Genomic DNA, 20,987 nt, shown 5'->3' on the forward strand with positions numbered 1-20,987 from the left:
GCCCTGCCCTGTGGAGTCTGTGAAGATGTTTTGGTGTGAAGAAGGGACTTGGCTTAGTGGTGTCCTTGGCAGTGCTGGACTCAATGATCTGAAAGCTTTCCCAGTTTAAACCATTCCATGACTCCATAATCCTAGCGTCATTTCTTGTGGCTGGTATCTCTGCTTCAGCGCTTCATTCTCATCCTTACTGAAGACAGCACTGGCTGCAAACCTGAATTTAGGTTGTTCTGGGTGTTGTTTGAGGAAGCAGAGGTGTTCTCTGAGCAGGTTGGGCCCCTCTCCCAGGTGCCTCCTTTCGTGTGGACGGGTGCTGCAGCGTCACCTCGGTTTCCTGGTGCCCGCACTCCTGCGTGGTGCAGCACAAAGCTCTGCACGCTGTGGGCGTGAAGGGCTGCTGGGGTTTTAGAACAGAACAAACCAGACCTGAGGCTGCTGTTGGGTTCGTTTGAGGGGAGGAAATGAGAGCTACCACATTCAGCTGATAAGGGTGGTTACGCACAGCCCCGGAGCCCAGCGGAGGGATGAGTGGGCACAGATAAGGTGGGGGGGAGCTCTGGGGGGCTCTGATGGTGCTGCTGGGGCACGCTGTGCCCACCCTGCAGGGATTATGATCCAGATCTGATCCAGACACCCAACAGCCACAACCTCCCTGCCCTGTGGTGGTCAGAGGGGTTCCTGTGTGTGTTGTACCAGCCAGTACTTGCAGACACCATCCAGCAATTCCCCTGCAACCTCTAGGATCATTTTTACCCCTGGATGTCCCTCGTGTTTGTGTTCCCAGCATCTGTCTGGGACAGGAGTAGGGTGGCAGAGGGCTCTGCTGCCAGGTGCCATCCCCAGGGAGCAATGCCCTTGGAGCAGACATTTCAGGGCTGGAGGTGAAGGAGGCATTTGAGCAATTCCCGATTGGTGACATAGCAAGGAGCAGTTCCCAAAGCTTGTGGGACCCATTTACTGTGTGAAGGTTAATTATGGAAACGCGCCGTGTCTGGGAGGACATCCAAGAGCATTCCTCATTCCTGTCCATGTGCCCTGTCCATGTCTGTGCTGGCAGCTCCAGAATCTCTGCCCTCTGCTGAGTGGAGCTGGCAGCTGGAAGCAGGAGGTGCCCGTCGCTGTGTGGAGCTCTGTGTGCCCCCTGCCCCAAGAGCCCAGCTGGGTGGGCAGTGAGTTCCAGCTGTGCCCAGTGCTGCGAGGGCACCCTGGGGGCTTCCTCCAAACCACCCTGGGAGGGTCTGGGATTGGCCCTTGGCTGCTGTGGGAGAGATGCCCTGCTCAGGAAGGCAGCTCTGATTTCTGCAGGCAGAGTCAGTCCCTCTTGTCCCTTTGGCATGAGTAGGATACACCTTTCCCATGGGACACCTGCTTCAGCTCCTCATGTTCTCAAGCAGTGAAGGCACATCCCCCTGGTTCAGGAGAGGAGTTGGGACTTTCTGTCATTCCTGTAAAAAGCAGGCAAGAAACTTCTGCTTATAGCTGGGAAGGAAAGTCCCTGTCGTAGGCAGTTTTACTTTCAGGCAGGATGGAAAGAAATCACACCAACATGAAAGGAAAAAGAGCAATTTTCTCCCCTTGGTGCTGGGGCTGAAGCTTCCCCCGCAGTGCCAGGCAGCTGCTTCCAGCTTTCCATGAGGTAACATGTGAGCAATTTTGTGGTGGGGTTTTCTCCTCACACGCTAATTGGCTGTGTGGGACGTTTTATGGGGATTTGGAACCTTGCTGTGGGAAGCTGAGAGCCTGGCCTGGGACTTCTTGTCAGTTTTGATTGTTAAAGTGAAAGTGCAGAGCTGGGGTTCTGGGAAGTGGCTTTCCTGCCTGTAATTCTGCTGGCCTCCAGTGTTCCAGGTTGCTTATTTTAGAGCTTTTATAGAATGTCCTGGGCTTTTCCCTTTTTTCCCTGGTTCACGCCTGTTCCAGAGTGGGTGGATGGAGCACCAAAAGCACTTGAGAGAGAAATATCAGGCTCCAGACACCCACAGCCAGAAGCCATTCCTGCTGGAGTCACCAGTGGTCACCCCAGGGAAATGCCACAGTGGAGTCACTGTAAGAAGGAGATTGGGGAACTTCGTCTTTTTTTCTCCACTTCAGTGTTGGTTTTCATCCTTTTCTTCTGGAACAATGGGAACATCTTCTCTTCCTTCATTTTTGATTTCCACCCCTTCCTGGGGGTGTTGGGAGGTCAGGCTGGGGGGGCTGGACCCACTCAGGGCATTTCTGATGGACCATGGTGGCCCTGGGGTTACAGTCTCTGCCCCTTGCTGGGTGCATGGGAGAGCTACTGTGGAAACCTTTTCCTTGGGAAACACCATCCAGCCTCAGCAGCTGCTGGACAAGGGCAGAGGCTTTTCTGGGGGAGGATTCTTGGGTGGCTCACAGGATTGTGCACCGCTGGGAGCTTTTTCCACTGAAGGTGTTGGTGCTGGTTTCCCCCATGGGGTTGTCCAGGCATTTCCTGAGGGTTCATCTCCCATGGAGAGCTTCCTCTGGAGCATGAAACATAATGGGGCTGCTAGTCTGCCTTCCCTGCCTGCAGTCAGGAAGCTGGTGGGATTTATCCCCTTCTTTGTCAGGGATGCATGGACTCTGCCTGTACCCTCTGCCTGCTCCTCCTGCTATACAACTGGAGTGGGATGATTTCTGCACCATTTAAACCACAGATCTCAAAGAGATTGAGTTGCTATAAGCTCCTGGAAATTGTTTTCTGACCAATGGAGGCAAGGAGACCTTCTTTGTGCCCTGCTGAGGGTGGGTGTAGTGTTTGATGAGCCTGCATTAGACATCAGGGAATCTTGGCATCTGGGGATGTTGGGGACCCATCTCTGCCACTGCTGCCTGGGGCTCAGGCTGAGCAGGGTGGAGGCTGGAGGGTCTCTGGGCAGCAATCCCTGGGCTCAGGGTGGATTCCCAGTGGAGGCTGCAGCCAGGGATGTGTGCTGGGCTCAGGTCCCATCACCCTGCCCAACAGTGAGGCTCCTGAGAGGTGACAGGGAGGGCTGGGAACCCGGCTGGAATGGGTGACCCTGTGCCCAGCGTCCCACGGCAGGAGTGTTTGCCTGCCCGGCCTTTCCTGCACTTCCCTGGGAAAGCACGTCCATGGGAAGGGCGGGAGGAGGAGGAAGCTGGCTGCTGGCTCCCTCTGGGACAGGACACTTGGAAACCTTTTCTGTGACAGCACTTTGTACATCAGCAGGGCTCAGCCTGGGCTGGTCAAACATCCCCCTGCTCTAGGGGGCTTCTCCCTGTTGGAAGGGCTCTGGGGGGATGCAGGACTTGCCAGAGCAGGCAGAGCCTGGGAGCTGGCTGCTGGAGAGGAGAGGAGAGGAGGGGTGGAGGAGGTTTAGGGCCCTGGCCCCCCACCAACCCTGCGTGGGGAGGCGGCGGAGGGAAGGAAATGTCGCGCTCTGACTCCGCATTTCCACCCTGTGATGGGAGGCTGAGCCCAGTCCTGCACAGAGAGAGCATCCTGCTGCAGCCCTGGGCTCGGGCTGGGGTCACTCTGGGTGTCCCCAGGCTCTGGTGTGGCCCTGGCCATGCTCTGGTACCAGCTGAGCCCTGCTGCAGGCAGGAGTAAGCTCAGCCACGGCCCTGCTCCCGCTGCCCTCCGCCAGACCCATCCCTGGGGCAGCATCCATGGCACAGGTGGGACATTGCTGGTTTTGCTCGTGGCTTGGGGCACATGGAGCTGCAGTTGCTGGCTGGGATTGGCCCCGTGGAATTCCCATTGGGAGCAGAGTCGGGCAGGAGTGGGAACTGGCAGGTCCCTTGGCAGGGGCTGTGGGAAGTGGCTGTCCCTGGGTCCTGCCCACTCCAGGAGTGTGGGAGGGATCTGCTTCCAGAGCTGGCATGGCCAGAGAGCATTCCCAGGGACCACCAGTCTTGGTGTCCTCCTGCTGGACAGAGGCAGCCATGGGGTGCTCTCCTCGTGGGGTGTTGGGTTCTTTGGGAGGGATGTGGTGCTCCACATGGACCAGCTGACCCAGGATAGCTCCAGGGTTGAGTTCTCCACTGGGATTGCTGGGTCAGAGCCCTGTTGGGGGCAGGAGGGGTCAGCCCTGGGTTTTGGCAGGACTCAGGTCATGGTTAATGACAGCTGTGTGGTTTGGACCCGGATCCAGATGCTCATTCCAAAACTTCTTCCCAAAACTTGCCAAGTATTTGAGTCCAGGGCTTTGGCTTAGTCCTGTCCTGAACTGAGCTGCTTATTTGGAGTTTTTTTTTTTTTTTTGCTTCTGTAAGTTTGGAATTGGGAATGCAAACTGTAGCCAGAGCTTTGGGCTGAGGCAGTGAGTGGATGGGGATGGAATCAGGGTATTCCAGTGCTGGGTGGGTCTGGCCTCAGCCCACTGTGTGCTTCCAGCAGGGACAGATCAGACCCTGAGGCTGCCAAGGCATTTTCTACCCCTGAGGTCAGATGTTGTCACCCTCAGCAGCAGAAATGTCATCGGGCCAATGGGTGCTGACACTTGGCAATGCCTTGCTGTGGCTGCAGGAACTCTGGGCTGTTTTCCCTCAGTTTCTCTAAGCTGGAGGAATTTCCCAGGAAATACTGCTGGCTGCTGAATGGGCTCATCTGGGCGAGGGCTGATCCCTGTGTGAGGGGTGGGAGCCAGCTGGGCGAGGGGTGAGAACCCCACCAGGGATTTGGTGCTGACTGGGATGAACACCAGCTTGAAAGGAGAGGTGGGGAAGGCTGGGTGGTGGGAAGAAGGTGGGGAGGAAGAGCTCCTTTGGCAGCTTTGCTCAGGGATGTTTGCAGAAGTGATCAGCACTGAGCTTTGACAAGCTCTGAACTGATGATTACAAAGATCTTCCTCTCCTGCCTGGCCAAGAACTGTGTTTGGTTTGGAGGGCTCAGAAACAAAACGTTTCATCAGAAGGTTAAAACTGCATCTTGTGGCCCTGTCATTCAGGTGGCATCACTGTCACCTCCTGCTCTTTGCCCAGTGCTGGCAGAGAGCTGCAGCTGAGCTCTGTCTGCCCAGCACCCCTGGCTCTGCAGCCATGCATCTCCTCTGCTCTGTGCACATGGAACACGGGCTTGGGGGTCAGGGCTCTGGGGGTGTGGGCTGTGTTCTCAGGGCGTTGCTGCTGCTGGCAGGATGCTCAGGCTGGTTCTTTGCTTTCTTACAGAAATTGAAGCCAAGAAAGCGTGTGACTGGCTGCGGGCAGCAGGGTTCCCGCAGTATGCCCAGCTCTACGAAGGTGAGAGCTGCCTCCTGCCCTGACCCTGCTCTGTACCTGCCCAGAGCCTCCATCCCATCCAGATTCCAAGGGGGGCTGCAGGGACAGCGCCCACAGCTCCAGGGAGAGGAGGGGACAGAAGGGATTGCTCACTGATTATATGATTGTTACACTTCGAGCCCTTGGCCACGGCCTGGAGAACCAGCCAGTTAACTTCCCTGCATTCCTGAACTTTTCCCCTTCAGGCAGGGCTCTGAGGAATCCTGGGGCGGCTGCTTTGGCCAAGGGCAGCCAAGCTTTGGAGAGCCATCAGCTCTCAAGTGATTCAGGGAGTGTTTGCCGTGGGTGGGAGCATAGGGGCAGCTAGTGTAGGTAATGTGGAGAGCGAGCATGTTCTCCCTCCTTCCATCCCTCCCCACTCCCACAAGCCCTGCCCTGCTCCAGCCTGTCCTTCTGAGTGCTCAGCCTGGAGCAGACCATGTTCCTACTCCCAGCTCCTGTGCCAGGCGCCCGGGGCGGTGGCAGGGTGGCTGTGGTGGTGGCTCACACAGCTCAGCTGTGTGTGTTTGGAAGCCCCGGGGGGATGCTGGTCCGGGCGCTGCGAGCAGCGGCGGCCCCGTCCTGCCGGACAATAGCGGGAAGCGCGGCTCGGGCGGCCGCAGCCGGGGCCATTGTTCGGCCGGGCACTTCCCCCGCCCCCTGCAGCACATCCCCGGTGACGGCTTCATGAGCAGCCCGTTTGCTGCCAGGGCCTATTTTGGTGGGCAGGCCACACGTGTTCCTGCCGGGATGCCCAGCCCCAGGTGCTGGCCCCAGACAGTGCTCACAGCTGGGCAGTGAGGAGCGGTGCTGGTGCTGCAGTCTTTGAATCAACCAACCCTTCTCCAGCCTCTGGCCACAGAACTTCCCACATCCTCCAAGTGTTTCCCTCTGTTTCCCTTCCCGTGGTGATCACACTCCATGGCTTCATGGACAGATGGATTGAGACCCTTGGGGCTGAAGGTCCAGGTCCCACGTGAACGATCCCAGCAGAGCTGAGCAGGGAACTGATTGGAGACCCTTGGGCACCTTATCACCCTCACCTAACATACCTGGGAAGAGTCGTGCCCAGGGACCCTGGGCATGCCCCACCTCCAGGTCATCTCCAGCCACTTCGGCCTCTCCTCCTCTTCCCATGCCCACTGCTGCTCTTTGTCCCTGACGGAGCAGCTGGCTTGGGATCTGCCACTGATGTCACTTCCTTCCCCAGAGTCGTCATTCCCTCTTGACATCAGTGCTGTGAAGAAGGACCACAGCTTCCTGGACCAGGATTCCCTCAAATCCCTGTGCAGGTAACCCTCTCTTGGCCCCCCTCACACGGAATCAGCAGGGGGATGTGGCACAGACAAGGACAGCGGCCCAGGCGGATGGGGTGGTGGGCTCAGGGGGTGCCTGATGTGGTGGTGGGCTTAGTAGGGTGCCTGCCTTGATCTTGGCTGGGCCTGCTCCAGCACTGTCACTCCCTCTGCAGTGAGAACTCAGTTGTTCAGATCAGGGAACATTGCTGGTGTTGGGTGGTTCCAGGGAAACAGGAGGTTTTTATGCTCCATGTGATGCTGGTTGTCCCAGTTCCAGGCAATGCAGCCCAGCCCAGTTTCCACCTGGGCACGGCGCTGCTGCAGCTGCAGGTTTGGGAGCTGTGCAGGGCTGGAGTGCAGGGAGCAGCCTGGGGGGGACTCAGAGCGAGCCAGAGCTGGCACCCACAGCAGGGCACTGACCCATGGTCAGCCTGGATGGGCCGTGTGTCACTCGGTACTGTGACTCAGCCCTGCCTTGCCTCTCGGACAGGTCATCACAGCCATGACCCTGTGCTGGCTCCATGCTGTCCCTCCCACCCAGAACAGAGAGGAGGCAGAAACAGGGTCTGTTTCCTATTTGTTTCCCAGCAGAGAGGCTGCTGTGCTGGGCAAGAGGGGATCCCCGTGCCATTTCCTGGGTGCAGTGAGGCAGGAGGTGATGGGAGGTCTCTGCCTGTCCCTCCCTCTCTCAGCTTTCAGGTCCTTTAGTCATTCCCTGTCTGGGGCACAGGAGCTTCTGAGGTGATTTTGCTTTAGTAGCCTGGAGCAGACCACCCCTGCCCACTTGCCACAGCAGCTGGCATGGGCATTGCCTGGCCTGGGCTACCATCTGCTGGCATTGTCCCCTTGTTAGTCAGGTGTCCCTCTGACTGTGGACTCAAAGCAGCAGGTGACAGGCACAGCCAAGGCTCTAAGGCAGGAAAGTCAAAAGAAGCCAAAGCCATCCCTGTGACAGCAGCAGGGCTGGGGCAAGGGCTGGGGCCAGGGTAAAGCCACTCCGTTTCTTGCAGGAGGCTGATGACCCTGAACACCTGTGCCTCCATGAAGCTGGATGTTCACTTTCAGCGTAAACAGGTAAGTCCTGCATGCTCAAGGCTGGTGAGGGGCTGAGGGGTGCAGGGGATCATGTGCTCGATGTGGGGCAGTGTCCTGGTGAGCTCTGGGACTGCCCTGGGCACAGAGTGGCTTCTGGAGGCCAAAGGAGTCCTGGTTTAGGGGGTGACCATGCTGCTCTCCTCCCCACCTGGGGCCATGCTGGTGCCCCTCTGAGATGGGGGGATGTGCTGACCCCCAGTGGCTCCAACCGATCGATCATCCTCTTTTCTCAACTGCCCACAGAATGAAGACTCTGAAGAGGAAGTCGACTTTGCCATCAGCACCCGGTGGTCCTACCAGAGGGACAGCAAAAGGTGGTCACGGGTGGGGTCCGCCGATGTCGTGTCCCAGGGCTCGGAGGCCCTGAGCTGCACCATGCACCCGGTGTCCAGCCGGGAGAGCGTCCTCACAGACCTCAGCACCAACCCCGAGGCCACGTCCCTGCACAGCACGGGCAGTGTGGGCAGCGTGGGTGGCACGGGTGGCACGCTGGGCACTGCAGCTGTGCCATCCCAGCCCCTGTCCCCCCTCCGTGCCGCTGCCACCGCCTCCAGCTGCAGCCAGAGCGAGGGCTCTGCCCCGGAGCAGCCCCCGGGCCAGGGAGAGGCCTCTAAGGAGAAGCTGAAGAAGCGACGGTCTCGAAGCTTCCTGAAGAGGATCGAGTCCCTGCGGAGGAAGGACAAGGAGAAGCCCAGCCCAGACAGGAGGGTGGCTCCGCACAGCAGCGCCACTCTCCCGCCAGGATGGGGCTCTCTGAAGGATGATGGGGACCTTGCAGCCACCAGGACCAACTCCTCTAAAAGAGGGACACCTGCCCCTTTCCACAGCAAAAGACACTTCTTCTCGGTATCATACAGGACTAACCGCCTGCGCGGCCCCGGGGGCACCAAGGGCAGCTCTGACCCCAAACGCGGTGGAGTTTATTTGGAGGATTACGACACAGACACAGCCCCTGCCGCCGGCGGTGCTTGGGCTGCTGCCGAGTGCCAGCGCCGGGCTCGCCATGGCGATTGCCTGGTCTATATCCCCTGTGACCACAAGCCCGGCACCTTCCCCAAATCCCTGTCCATCGAGAGCTTGTGTCCCCTGGCCGGCAGCTCCCTGCCGCACTGGAGCGCCGGGAGCGCGGCCGTGGGGCTGGGCGGGGGCGGCAGCAGCAGCAGCGTGGAGGGCTCGTCCTCCCCGAGGGGCTTCGCCCGCCGGCGCCGCGGCTCCTGCAGCTCCCTGGGCAGCCGCGTCAGCGTCTACGACAACGTGCCGGACTTCGGCAGCAGCGAGGATTTCTGCAAGGACGGGGAGGTCAGCTTCAAGAACCTCGACGACATCCTGCATGATGTCGGGGTGCTGCAGAAGAAGGTGGAGCTCTGGTGTAAAGCCGTCTCCCCTGGCCTCGATGGAGAGGAAGAGGGCGACGAAGAGGAGGATGAGGAGGAGTCGGACTCGGGAGGGGAACCCTCCAACCTGCATTTCGAAGAACAGTCCATGTCGGATGTCGGCACCTCTGCCAGTGACTTTGATAGCACTGGGAACTCCCTCAACGAGGCTGAAGAGATCGAGACACGGGAGCGCCGGGATTCGGGGGTAGGAGCATCCCTCACGAGACCCTGCAGGTACCACAGAATCCCGAGGTGGTTTGGGTGGGAAGGGACCATAGAGACCATCTCGTTCTGCCCCTCCACAATGGGCAGGGACACTTTCCACTAGACCGTATTGCTCCAAACCCTGTCCAGCCTGGCCGTGAACACTCCCAGGGTCGGGGCTGCTGCAGCAGGGAGGGGTGCACAGCCCATGGGTCTGGGGAGCAGCGGCCGATCCCGTCCTCGGGGGCTGGATGATCGCCGGAAGGCAGGAGCGGGAGGCGAGGGGAGCGCAGCCGGAGCCGCACGGTGCGGGGAGCGCAGCGCGGGGCGCGGGTGCGCTCTGGTGGCCGCAGGACACCGCTGCCACCGCTGCCAGCACTTCAGCACTGCCACCGCTGCCGGCCCTGTCTGCCTGCACAGACCCGCGATTAAAAGGTTTTTCATTAATTAATAACGAGTGTAAACGCAGCGGGTACGTGCCTCCTCTGTGCCAGTATTCTCTGGGGCTCTCCCCAGCAGAGCTACGGCTGCTGCCGAGCTCTCTGGCTTTCCTCACCCAGTTTGGCTGTGCTGGAGGGTGGTGTGGCAGTAACCATGAAGGAGTGGAGAGCAGTGGGGGTTTCCTCAGCTGGGAATGTCCCTTGTGTCCCCAGAAAGCTGCGTTGGCACAGCTTCCAGAACTCGCACCGGCCCAGCCTGAACTCAGCCTCGCTGGAGATCAACCGCCAGTCATCGGCCCAGCTCAACCTGCTCCAGAAGTGCTCCCTGCTCCGGCTCACGGCCATCATGGAGAAGTACTCTGTGCCCCACAAACAGGCCTGGACGTGGTGAGCTGGGGCAAGGGGGACCAGGATGGGGCCCATGGGCTGCAGCTCATGCCGTGTCCCCAGCCTGGGGCAGCTTCAGGGTCTGGAGGGGGAAAAGCTAAACCAAGGGCTGTCTGCTCTGGCAAGTGTGAGCCAGAGCTGAGCCCCAGGCTCCTGGCATCGCCCTGGCTTCCAGAGGGGCTCCTGGCATCATCTGCTAATGTGGGGGCTGCAGGTATTCATGGGGCATTAAAAGTGCTGCAGCAACATAAGAGAGTAGGACAGTGGTTTCTTTACATAGCCAAGTATCAAAATTATTTTAGCTTAATAAAAGGTGCTGCCATTCCTGATGGGAAGCAGCCTTGCTTGTATTCCAAATACTGCAGAAATGTGTTTATGTGTGTGTGTTCCCAGGATCCTGCTCCCTCTGTGAGGGGAGGTGCTGAGGGCAGCGATCATTGCACTGATGTCTCTCTGTCCCACTCTGCAGGACTGTCCCCAAGTTCATGAAGCGGAGTAAAGTCCCTGACTACAGGGACAAGATGGTTTTTGGTGTGCCACCCATCGTCAACGTGCAGCGGACGGGGCAGCCCCTGCCCCAGAGCATCCAGCAGGCCATGCGCTACTTGCGCAGCCAGTGCCTGGACCAGGTGAGGCTGTGGCTGCTGGGATTTGGGGGAAAAAACAGCTTTAGGGGTCCTTTGTTCACCTCTTGTGGTGTGTGCTGAAGCGGGAGGGTGGGATTGGCCATGGGAACCCAGCAACATCCCCGTGGCCATCCCTCACTCAGCGTCTCCTGTGAGTTCAGGATGATCCCTTTGGGGAGGGAGCCTTTGCCTGTCCCACAGGTGCCCACCCAGGCCAGTGCCCGCTGATCCCCGCTCTGCTCTGGCAGGTTGGCATTTTCCGCAAGTCCGGGGTGAAGTCCCGGATCCAGGCGCTCCGGCACATGAACGAGACCAGCCCTGACCACGTGGACTACTCGGGGCAGTCAGCGTACGACGTGGCCGACCTGCTGAAGCAATACTTCCGCGACCTGCCCGAGCCCATCTTCACCAGCAAGCTGACCGACACCTTCCTGCAGATCTACCAGTGTAAGGGCCAGGCTGGGGGCACCTCGGGGAGGAGGGGTCCCTCTGTTTGGATGCAGGGGATGGGTGGTGGCCGTGGGGACGCCCCGCTGACGCCGCCCCGTGCCCGCAGTCGTGTCCAAGGAGCAGCGGCTGCAGGCGGTGCAGGCCGCCATCATCCTCATGCCGGACGAGAACAGGGAGGTGCTGCAGACCCTGCTCTACTTCCTGAGCGACATCGCCTCGGCTGAGGAGAACCAGATGACAGCTGGGAACCTGGCTGTGTGCCTGGCCCCCTCCATCTTCCACCTCAATGTGTCCAAGAAGGAAAGCACATCGCCCAGGTAAGGGCTGGCTGAGCCCCAGCTGCCCAGTGCTCCTTCCCTGCCTGCCGTGGGAGGGGGAATGGTGAGACACGGGGGGGCTGTTGGCTCTGCTCTGTGACACAAATGAGGGGGTGCCCACTGGTGCCAGCACTACCTGATCCCCCACAGGGCCATACACAAGAGGGGCACCATGGGGAAGCCGGACCAGAAGGATCTCAATGAGAACATGGCTGCCACGCAGGGGCTCTCCCACATGATCAGTGACTGCAAGAAGCTCTTCCAGGTGGGTGGCAATGGGGTCCCAGCCCAGCACTGCCCGTGGAAGATGTGACCTTGCTGGCAGGTGCTTGTCCTAGAGCAAGCTGAGGGCATCCTTCCCACAGTGGGACAGCAGCCACCAGCCATTCGCCCTGAAGCCAAGCCCAGCTATGTCCTGGGCAGGAGGTGATGCAGGCTGTATGTCCATCCTCCCCACTCCCTGGGGAATGAGTTATGGTTCTCTGTGTGTCCAGAACCACTCACAAAGTCCCCACAAGATCTCTCTGTCTCACTGAATATCCGTGTGCTTTCGACTTGCAGGTCTCCCATGACATCTTGCTGCAGCTGAGCAGCTCCTATATGGCTGCAGATGCTTATCCCCACCCCCTGGCTGACTTGGTGTGCCAGGGGGAGAGCAAGGATTTACACTCCTACTTTGAGCAGAGTGTCCAGAACCTGCTCAAAGAGTCGTCAGAGAAATTCAAAGGATGGCTGAGCACGCCGGGGCCCCTGAACACGGAGCTGTCTTGCAAAAAGGTAAATTTTTGTGGAGGGGCTTGAGAACATATACAGGGAAATGTGTATGGGTTGACCTCTCCAGCAGCCACAGCAGGTCCCACCCCATCCCTCACTAGCCAGCAGATGGGACTGTGGTGCTCTATGGCAGTGGGAGCCATCAGTGAAGCTGCTCAGGGGTTAGCACTGGGGGTCCTGTGGGACAGTCTGTGTGACCCTCCCCTCATCCCCTCAGGTTGGGGACGGGAACCCTCTGCGCCTGTGGAAGGTCTCCACGGATGTCGAGGCCCCTCCTGCCACGGTGCTGCACCGGCTGCTGCGGGAGCGTCACCTGTGGGACGAGGACCTGCTGCAGAGCAGGGTGGTGGAGGCTCTGGACAAGGACATGGAGGTGTACCACTACGTGACAGACAGCATGGCCCCGCACCCGCGCAGGGACTGCATGGTGCTCCGGTGAGGGGGGCTTGGGCTCCCTGGGGGACATCCCCTCTCTTGTACTGCACCAAACAGTTTATTTAGTTGTTGTTTGCACTGAGTGGTCCTTATATTGCACTGAATAGTTGATGTTACATCACATGGTTTGTTCTTCCCCCATCACATGGTCTTTCTCTCGCCCACCCCAGTACCTCCTGGTGGTCTCTTCCTGGGTTACCCCTCCCCTCGCCACTCCTGACTGGTATCCCACTGGTTGTGGTCCTCCTCTGCCCCTCATTTTCCCCGGGTATAAAAGTCTCCCACCGTCAGGCCACGCCCTCTTTCTCACCTGGGAAGTCACCAGAGCCTGAGGTGTCTCCTAGCAAGTCAACAAACAGAGGACATCCATCCCCACGTGGAAAAGAGCGCTTTCAATCTTTTCATTCTGTCTATGTAAGACCGTGTGGGCTGGGGTCAATAGCTAGCCAGAGTGGTCCCAAACAGCCCATTCAGACATGGTCCTACACTCCTCTGCTCCAGCCCCATCTCCTCCTCCTTTCCTGGGCTCTGTGGGGTCCCCACTGTGTGATCCTGCGGCGGGCAGGCAGTGACGGCTGCTGTGTCGCAGGCGCTGGCGCACGGACCTGCCGCGGGGAGCCTGCCTGCTCAGCTCCCTCTCGGTGGAGCACGACAAGGTGCCAGTGGAGGGAGGTGTCAAGGCCATCGTGCTGACGTCCCAGTACCTCATCGAGCCCGGCGCCATGGGCCGCTCCCGGGTCACCCACATCTGCAGGGCTGACCTCAGGTAACGGGACTCTCCGGGGAGGGTGTGGAGCAGGAGCAGCAGGATGTGCTGCTCCATGGTACTGCCAGGGCCTCTTCTGCCCACTCACCCCCTCCTGCCTCTTCTCTTCTCTTCTCTTCTCTTCTCTTCTCTTCTCTTCTCTTCTCTTCTCTTCTCTTCTCTTCTCTTCTCTTCTCTTCTCTTCTCTTCTCTTCTCTTCTCTTCTCTTCTCTTCTCTTCTCTTCTCTTCTCTTCTCTTCTCTTCTCTTCTCTTCTCTTCTCCAGGGGTCGATCTCCTGAGTGGTATAACAGGGTCTTTGGCCACCTCTGTGCCATGGAGCTGGTGAGGATCCGAGACTCTTTCCCAGCCCTGAGTCCCGTCGGCCCCGAGACAAAGATTTGAGGCACCAGGAAGATGCTCTGTCCTTTCAGACGTGGACTTGCCATTGGATCCAGACTGGGGCTCTCAGCGGGAAGCACGGTGTGGTGCAGTGCCTGTGAAGGGAGACAGAGGCACATATTTATAAACATCCTTTCACCCCGGGCTGGGCAGTCCCGTGCCACGGCCGAGGGGCTGCGGGGCAGGGTGGCCACGGAGGAAAAGCCGTGGTGTCCCACAGGAGAAGTGGGGGAGCAGAGGGAAGGAGTGGCCATGGGGTGACCCCTGAATGCAGCCTGTGGCAGGAGCTGGGGCCCCCACACAAGCCAGGAGCAACAGCAGGGCTGAAGGAGCGTGGAGTGAGGCGGGAGGAGCGAGCGGGGAAAGCGGGGCCGTGTCCGCAGGTCGCAGTGCAGGGGTGGGAAGTGGAGGGTGGGCAGTGAGGGGGGGACTGTGTGTGTGGTGTCACCCAGTGGGGACAGCCAGGGAGTCACTGTGTGGTACTGGAAGAGGCTGCTGTTCTAGGAGGAGGGAGCTGCCTATAGATACATGGGTGCCAGCCCCTGTCGAGGGGCAGATGGAACCTGTTGCAGCATTGGTGCTGAATGCATGGAAGAAGCAGCCCTGTACTCCCGTGCCTTGCTCTTCCTTGGCTAAAAGCCCTCTCTCTGCACTGGGTGTCACTGAGAGGAGGGGTGGATAGACCATGTTCCAAGCCAAGGCCATCCTCAACCAGCTGACCTGTTATTTGCATGGGGCAGGACACTGCTGGAGCCCTGGAGCAGCTGTGCCTGGCTGGGAAGGGGCAATGCCTTGGTGGGGAGAGACTCCCCAGACCAGCTCCCCCTTTGTGCTGCCCTCAGTGTTGAGGGCCATACCTGGAGAGGGAGGAGGGATGGCAGGAGGGGTAGCAGAGAGATTCACTACCCATGCCCATGCCCACCTACTCCCTGCACAGACATCAGTTCCCCTTTCCACCCCTTCCTTCCCTTCATGAAGGAACTGTTCACTGGAGCTGTCAGCACCCAGGAGATGACCTGGTTTCTCCATTCAGGCAGGGACCCAAATTCCCAGACTTCGTTCCAACTGGAAGGCAACACGACCCATGAGCTGGGGACTCCCAGTGGCAGTTTGGCCATAACTGCCTGTCTTTTGGCAAAAAGAATAGCACAAGTCAGCCTCTAGTCTGTGTTTTTATATATATGTATTTTATATATATATATATATATAAATACAACTAACATGTGGGGGAGTGAATTTTCTCCTGATATTTTTTAAAGTGTTTCTTTTTTTTAATCTATAAATACTTGTACAGGTGGAATATTAATATATAACTCTGGTGTCAGAGCTCAGCCTCAGGTGATGCTCACTTACAGCTGGTATTTTGTATTTAAGGGACTTTTGTTTTGTATTATATGAAAGTGCAGCAGTTGTTTGACTTGGATTGGGGCTGCTCTTCCCATCCATGCAATTAATAAAGTACTAACAAGGTCTGCTGGCTGATGAGGAAACCTCCATGTTCAGGGCTTCTCCAGCACTGGAGCAGCCCAGTGCTGAGCAATGTGTGGCCTTGGGGCAGCCCCTGCATGGGTGAAGAGACTCAAACCCGGCATTTTCTACATCCAGCTGTGCTCCAGGGCCTTGCCAGGGTTTGGGGCTCTCCTGGCATTGCCAGCTGCAGCAGGGAGAGCCCTCGAGGAGGAAGATGAGCATCCAGCAGCAGTGCTGCTGATGAAGAAGAATCACATTGTGCTGTTGAATTCCCTGGAGCAGACACCTCTGGCTGCTGTTCTGGAGTAGTGATGGGGATGGGGTGGAACATGCTGGAGTAGATGAAGATGATGGTGATGAAGGCTGCAAGATTAAAGCCTGAAGAGGAAGGAATCCCTCTCTGAGCTTGGGATTGGCAGCAGCAGGACTGCTCTGGCTTTTAGCACTGATGGGCAGGAGTATTGGGGCAGCCCTGGCTCATCCCAGATCCACCCATGGCCAGGGCTCCAGCACTGGGATGGAGAGGGTTCCCTCCCCACCCTGGGATGGAGGCCAAGCTGGCATCTCCTCTTCCAGGGTCCCAGCAGGATGGCAGCACTCCACAGAGCCACCCAGGCACCCACTGCTGGAGGGGTGAGCTCTCAGGGACCCCCACTCCCACAGGGACCCCTGTCCTGCCTCCCATCGTCCCCATCCCCGGGTCCCAAGTCCCCAGCACATTGAATGAAGAGGTTCCCCACCCTCTGCACGATGCTGTGCTGGGTGCAAACACTGAATAACACCCCAAAGCTCTCCAAAGCTGGCTGGAGCCATCCCAAGGCTTTTGGGCTTACCCCAGTCACGCTCCCAAGTCCAACTCCCCTCACCACCATCAGCTGATCAGTCCAAAACTGCTTTCCTCCAACGCCTGCTTTGCAGACACTAACATGTAAAATCAATTTCTTCCTGAAATCCTCCAAGTTTCATTAACAGAGATTTATGTTTTCTCCCTGCACATTATTACAGATTAATCTTTTCAAACCTTATAAAAGCCAATTCCTACAACTTAACAAACCCCTGCATTGGGAAATGATTGCAGAGCAGCAATGCCAGGCTCAGTTTGGCTTAATTAGAGATAAAAGGAGAGGAAATCATTCCTTATTAGCCAGTCAGGTAGAAGCTGTACTGTATTTAGAGTGCAAACAGCCCAATTACAGGGAGGAACAGGCACAGTTGTCTTTCATTACAGGTACTTGAAAATATGCATCTGGGGAAAATTAATAATGATTCTGAGAAGCTGCAGCCATCCCAGCTGGCTGTGTGGGCCATCCCCAGCACAGGAGTGGTGCTTGTCCAGCCTGACCATCTGCCCATCCCTGGGATCTTTGGGCTGTTACCTCAGCCCTGGCAGAAGGGTTTAAAGGCTCAACCACAGCTCTCAGTGCTCAGGTAGCACCTGGTGCTGGAGTCTACCTGCCTCACCCCCCACCTACCCAGCACCTACCTTCCCCCCCACCCCCACCTACCCTTCTCAAATTCACCTCACTCCGTGCCAGGACAGGGCCCCCGTGCTCTGCAGCTTCTCTGTCTCCATGAGCAGAATGTTCCCCTTGCCCTAAATCAGCCCCAGCCAGGAGACACCCTCTTGTCCCAGGGGATTTAAGCACTATCTTCAAGCATCTTCATCTTCCAGTGGGCTGGAATAACTTTCTCAGGGGATAGGAGTGAGGTGGTTTCTCTTCCTGCACTCAGATTGGGCTTTTTAACCCCAGGCAGCAGCTCAGCACCACAGCCACTCACTCCCACCACCCCCCATGTGGGGATGAAAATGGGAAAGAAAAGGGAAACTGTGGGTTGAGATAAGAACAGCTTAGCAATTAATATAAAAAATTATAATGTTAATGAAGAGAGAGAAATAAAACCAGGAGAAACAAGTGATGCCCAGTCCAGTCACCCTCCCCCTGCTGTCACAGCATCTTTACACTCTGGCTGTGTTTCTCAACATGAGTTTTGTTAGTGGTCCAAGAATTTCCCACCCTTTGGCAGCAGTCCTGGTCCAGCTCCTGGGACTGCATCTCCTCCCAAGCCTGGGGTGATGTAGGGCAGTTGGACACCTCCCACCACGGGTTCAGCCTCTGGGTCGTGCAGCCCAGCAAATATTACAAAGCTGACCCTGAGGGGCTTGGGGGAGGCTTGTGCAACCTCATGGCACAGATTTATATCCTGGGATTGCAAAGGTGTGACCTCCATGGCAGAGCTCTGCAGTCATGTCCCAGGCAGTGCAGCACAGCCATGCAGGCCCCTTCCCACCAGGATAACTTTGTGTTTGAGCAAACCAAGCCAGCTTTTCCTCTTGCTTTGTTTGCCACTGGGATGAGCCCTCAGTTCTCACTCAGCCCTGGCTTCCCTGGAGCTTTTTCCCATCTCTGGATGAAGACCACACCACTTTCCTCGCCTGGCAGTCACACAAACAGGCACTCTGATTTCAGCATTCCTGCAGAACAGACATTGTCTGGTCATGGACAAGATGGGAAATCAGGCATCCTCCCTGCCTGACTCCACTGACAGAGATTTGGGACAAAACCATTCATCTTTACATAAAAAAAAAGGCCTCTGAACCTGTGCAGTGCTCCTGGCCCTGCCAGCACTGCAGTGGCACCCTGACAGACACAGCTCCTGTTGGGATCACACACTGAGCCTGGAGAAGGGCCTGCCATGAGTCCTGTGGGATGGTGAGTGGGATGGTCCCAGCAGGAATCCCGAGGGATCAGCCCACTTCAGAACACAGATTATCCATCTGCAGCTCCCAGCCCAAGGCACCTCACTGGGCTCTGCATTCCTTTTCTGTCCTCAGAAGATCCTTCAGGCAGAAAAGAGATGGAAGTGGGCAAATGGGAGATAACACTGCTTTAACTGGGACTTTGAAAGTTTAAAAAGCAACACAGGCAGAGTCATGCTGGAAACAGATTGCACAAATCTGACTAGATCCTGAAGGTAAGTGAGGTCAGACAGTCCTGGTGGCAAGGGGAAGACCCAGGTGCTGAAGGAAGCAGGAGACCAAGTCTTAGAAGCAGGGGTGGTTTAGTGACACAGCTACAAAACAGGATGAAAGGATATTTGGGCAAGGTGCTCAGAGGATGCTCCAGCTGTCCTTTTAGTGACAGTCACTGTGCCAGTCCCATGGTTTTTAGCTGGAATGAGGACACCCTGCAGATCCCTTGTTGTGGTTGCAGAGGTCAGGAGGGGATCCCATCCTCCCCCAGCTGGTCCATCCTCAGTGCTGCTGCAGCCAGAGCTGGGGCAGCATCGAGGCACTCCCAGGGCACATCCATGGTAACAGAAGTGATCCTGCTCCCAAGTGCTGATCGTTCTCATGACATCCTGTTTCTGCTGGGGGCTATGAGAGGCTTTCTAGGGCAGGAGCACATCACATCAGCTGCTGCAGTTGTGTGCTGTGGGACAGCTGGCAGGTGAGTGGCTTCTGCTACCCTGCCCTGCTCTCACTGTTCCCTCAGTGCCTCTAGAAAAGGCAGTTCCACCCTGGGTGTTTTCCCTGCCTCTGCAGCCCTGCCAGGAGCTGGTGGCATTTCATGTTTCTTCCCAAATTATGCAGGATTTTTACTGTCTCTCATCAAACTCCTGTCACCTGCTGTGAGTTTATCACATTTGTTATTTTATCAAGATAACAAAAACCTCCCCAACCAAACAACCCCACCCCAACACATCACAATCTCTGATTCCAACTGAGATATCTCCATAAAGATATCTCCCTTCCTGGAAAACCTGCTTTTCCCAGAAACTTCCCCAGCATCCCAGCCCCAACTCCAGATGCAGAAGCACCGTTTGCAATAATAATCAAACCTTTAGCAAACATCATTAGTAACAGCTTGGCAATGAGCAGAAATAATTACAGGTAATTGCTCTATGGACAGCCAAGCAGGGAACACCATTTTCTCCATGTTAAACAGGGAAACACAAGTAGGGAAAGAGAAGCACCAAAGGGCAAAAGTTGTTGTGTAAGACCACAAAATGTGGAGAGACACCTGCTCTGACCCTACACCGCCTCCTGCTTGGCTGGCCTTGTGCAGGGGCCTGAACCCACAGCTCCAGGAGCATTCCCGAGGCTGGGATCTGGAGGCACAGCTGGATATTTGCCTTGTCACCGTGCCCCTGGTGTCCTGCACCGCGGTGTTCCCCTGTCCCTTGGCTGGGACTCGGTCATCCCCACCCAGCTGCCGTGGAACACCCCGGGAGAGTCACAACAAACTGGTGGCAGTTTAGGGCACCGCGGGGAGCGGATTATGCAAATGAGGACATCCGCTTTAATGGCATTCCAAGATTTTTAGTCAAATTTAATTACCTTCCTTCTTCCCCCCCTCTCTGTGCCTGTCCCCGATCAAATTAAAACAAACAACCCCCAGCAGAGTGTTTGTGACAGGAGTCGTGTTGGAGACTAATTAAAACCTGACGATTGTCACCGCGACGAGGCTGGCAGGCGGCACGGGGACAGGGACAGGGACAGGGCAGGTGGCACTGGATGCTCCCCACGGCAGCTCATTATCCGCTCCCGTGTCACGGCTCCTGCCCGTGCCACGGCTGGCAGGGAGGGACCTGCAGCAGGAACGCGGGGTCTCAATTACTTCTGTGATAATTTAATGGACTAATTAATAAACCCATGTGGCACCTTCTCCAGGGTGAGGTCTGTGCGGGAGCTGCCGTCTGCCACGGAGCTGGGGAGGGGACAGCTGGGCTGAGTGCCCTGTCACACGGCTGTGCCCTTCAGAGGGACGGTCCTGGGCACACGGGGGCTCAGGCTGGTGCTGGCAGCTCCCTCCACCCCAGCCCAGCGTGGGTTCTGTGTTCCTGCCCTGATCCCCCTTGCCGGCAAAGCTCCAGGTTTCACCTTGGTGTGGAGACACCCCCGCTGTGCTCTCCTGAGGATTTTGCCTTTTCCCCTGTGTTTTCCAGCGCCCGTGTGTGCTCAATCCCACGGAGACTGAGTCGGCTGCTCCAGTTCCCTGTTCCCCTGGGCACACAGGTCCAGCCGGGCTGGGAAGGAAGGAAGGAAGGAAGGAAGGAAGGAAGGAAGGATGGATGGATGGATGGATGGATGGATGGATGGATGGATGGATGGATGGATGGATGGATGGATGGATATTTGCAGGCACTACTTGGCCGAGCAGTGGGAGGGAACAATCTCCCTGTGATGAACCAGCTGTGACCCAACCCCTCACAGCCTCTTGTTATGGCATCGATGAAGTCACTAAATGATCCCTTGTTCACATTCCCGTAAATCAATAGGTCCTGGCGCTGTAACACACTGGCTGGTTCCAGTATTTTAGTTGGGATAGTCCTCAAGGGGAGCTGGGCTCGTTAATTAAATCCATCTAATCAATCTGGCCTGGAAGGGCAGCAGTTATTTATTCATCAGAGGCTGCACCGTGCAGCCCAGGCGATCTGAAAGGCAGTAAATAAACATGGAAATGAAAAGCTGAGGCAGCAGAGTTTGCCTGGGCCTGGGAGACTTCAGAGTCGGGTCAGATAAAATGGGATCACATGTTTAATTTAACAAAATCCAATAAAAAGTGCACCTGGATTGAACGAAATCCCTGGGCTGGAGGAGCCGCCAGGGCTGACGCAGGAGGAGCCCCCAGGGGCTGGGGTGTGCTCAGGTTCTGCCCTCCCTGGAGAGCCCATCCTGTCCCCACATCCAGGGACACCTCGGGCTGAGGGCAGCACCAGGCTCAGCAGCTTCCCGTGGCTTGTCCTGC

At 57.2% G+C, this 20,987-nt stretch overlaps 1 protein-coding gene across 1 annotated transcript in view; it reads left to right on the forward strand.

Moving 5' to 3' along the window:
• STARD8 (StAR related lipid transfer domain containing 8) overlaps positions 1 to 14,090 on the forward strand; it is a 40,968-nt gene extending 26,878 nt beyond the window's left edge. Inside the window, exons 3-15 of the mRNA XM_066559383.1 lie at positions 5,131 to 5,202; positions 6,431 to 6,512; positions 7,529 to 7,592; positions 7,857 to 9,223; positions 9,847 to 10,020; positions 10,490 to 10,649; positions 10,895 to 11,093; positions 11,203 to 11,413; positions 11,564 to 11,678; positions 11,975 to 12,190; positions 12,405 to 12,622; positions 13,212 to 13,388; positions 13,653 to 14,090. Coding sequence (XP_066415480.1) covers positions 5,131 to 5,202; positions 6,431 to 6,512; positions 7,529 to 7,592; positions 7,857 to 9,223; positions 9,847 to 10,020; positions 10,490 to 10,649; positions 10,895 to 11,093; positions 11,203 to 11,413; positions 11,564 to 11,678; positions 11,975 to 12,190; positions 12,405 to 12,622; positions 13,212 to 13,388; positions 13,653 to 13,770 — 3,173 coding nt within the window. The 3' untranslated portion in view covers positions 13,771 to 14,090. The remainder of the gene's footprint in view (positions 1 to 5,130; positions 5,203 to 6,430; positions 6,513 to 7,528; positions 7,593 to 7,856; positions 9,224 to 9,846; positions 10,021 to 10,489; positions 10,650 to 10,894; positions 11,094 to 11,202; positions 11,414 to 11,563; positions 11,679 to 11,974; positions 12,191 to 12,404; positions 12,623 to 13,211; positions 13,389 to 13,652) is intronic.
• The last annotated feature ends 6,897 nt before the right edge of the window (positions 14,091 to 20,987 follow it).

The sequence above is a fragment of the Molothrus aeneus genome, chromosome 14 (assembly GCF_037042795.1).
Source record: "Molothrus aeneus isolate 106 chromosome 14, BPBGC_Maene_1.0, whole genome shotgun sequence".
In the NCBI taxonomy this organism is placed as follows: Eukaryota; Metazoa; Chordata; class Aves; order Passeriformes; family Icteridae; genus Molothrus; species Molothrus aeneus.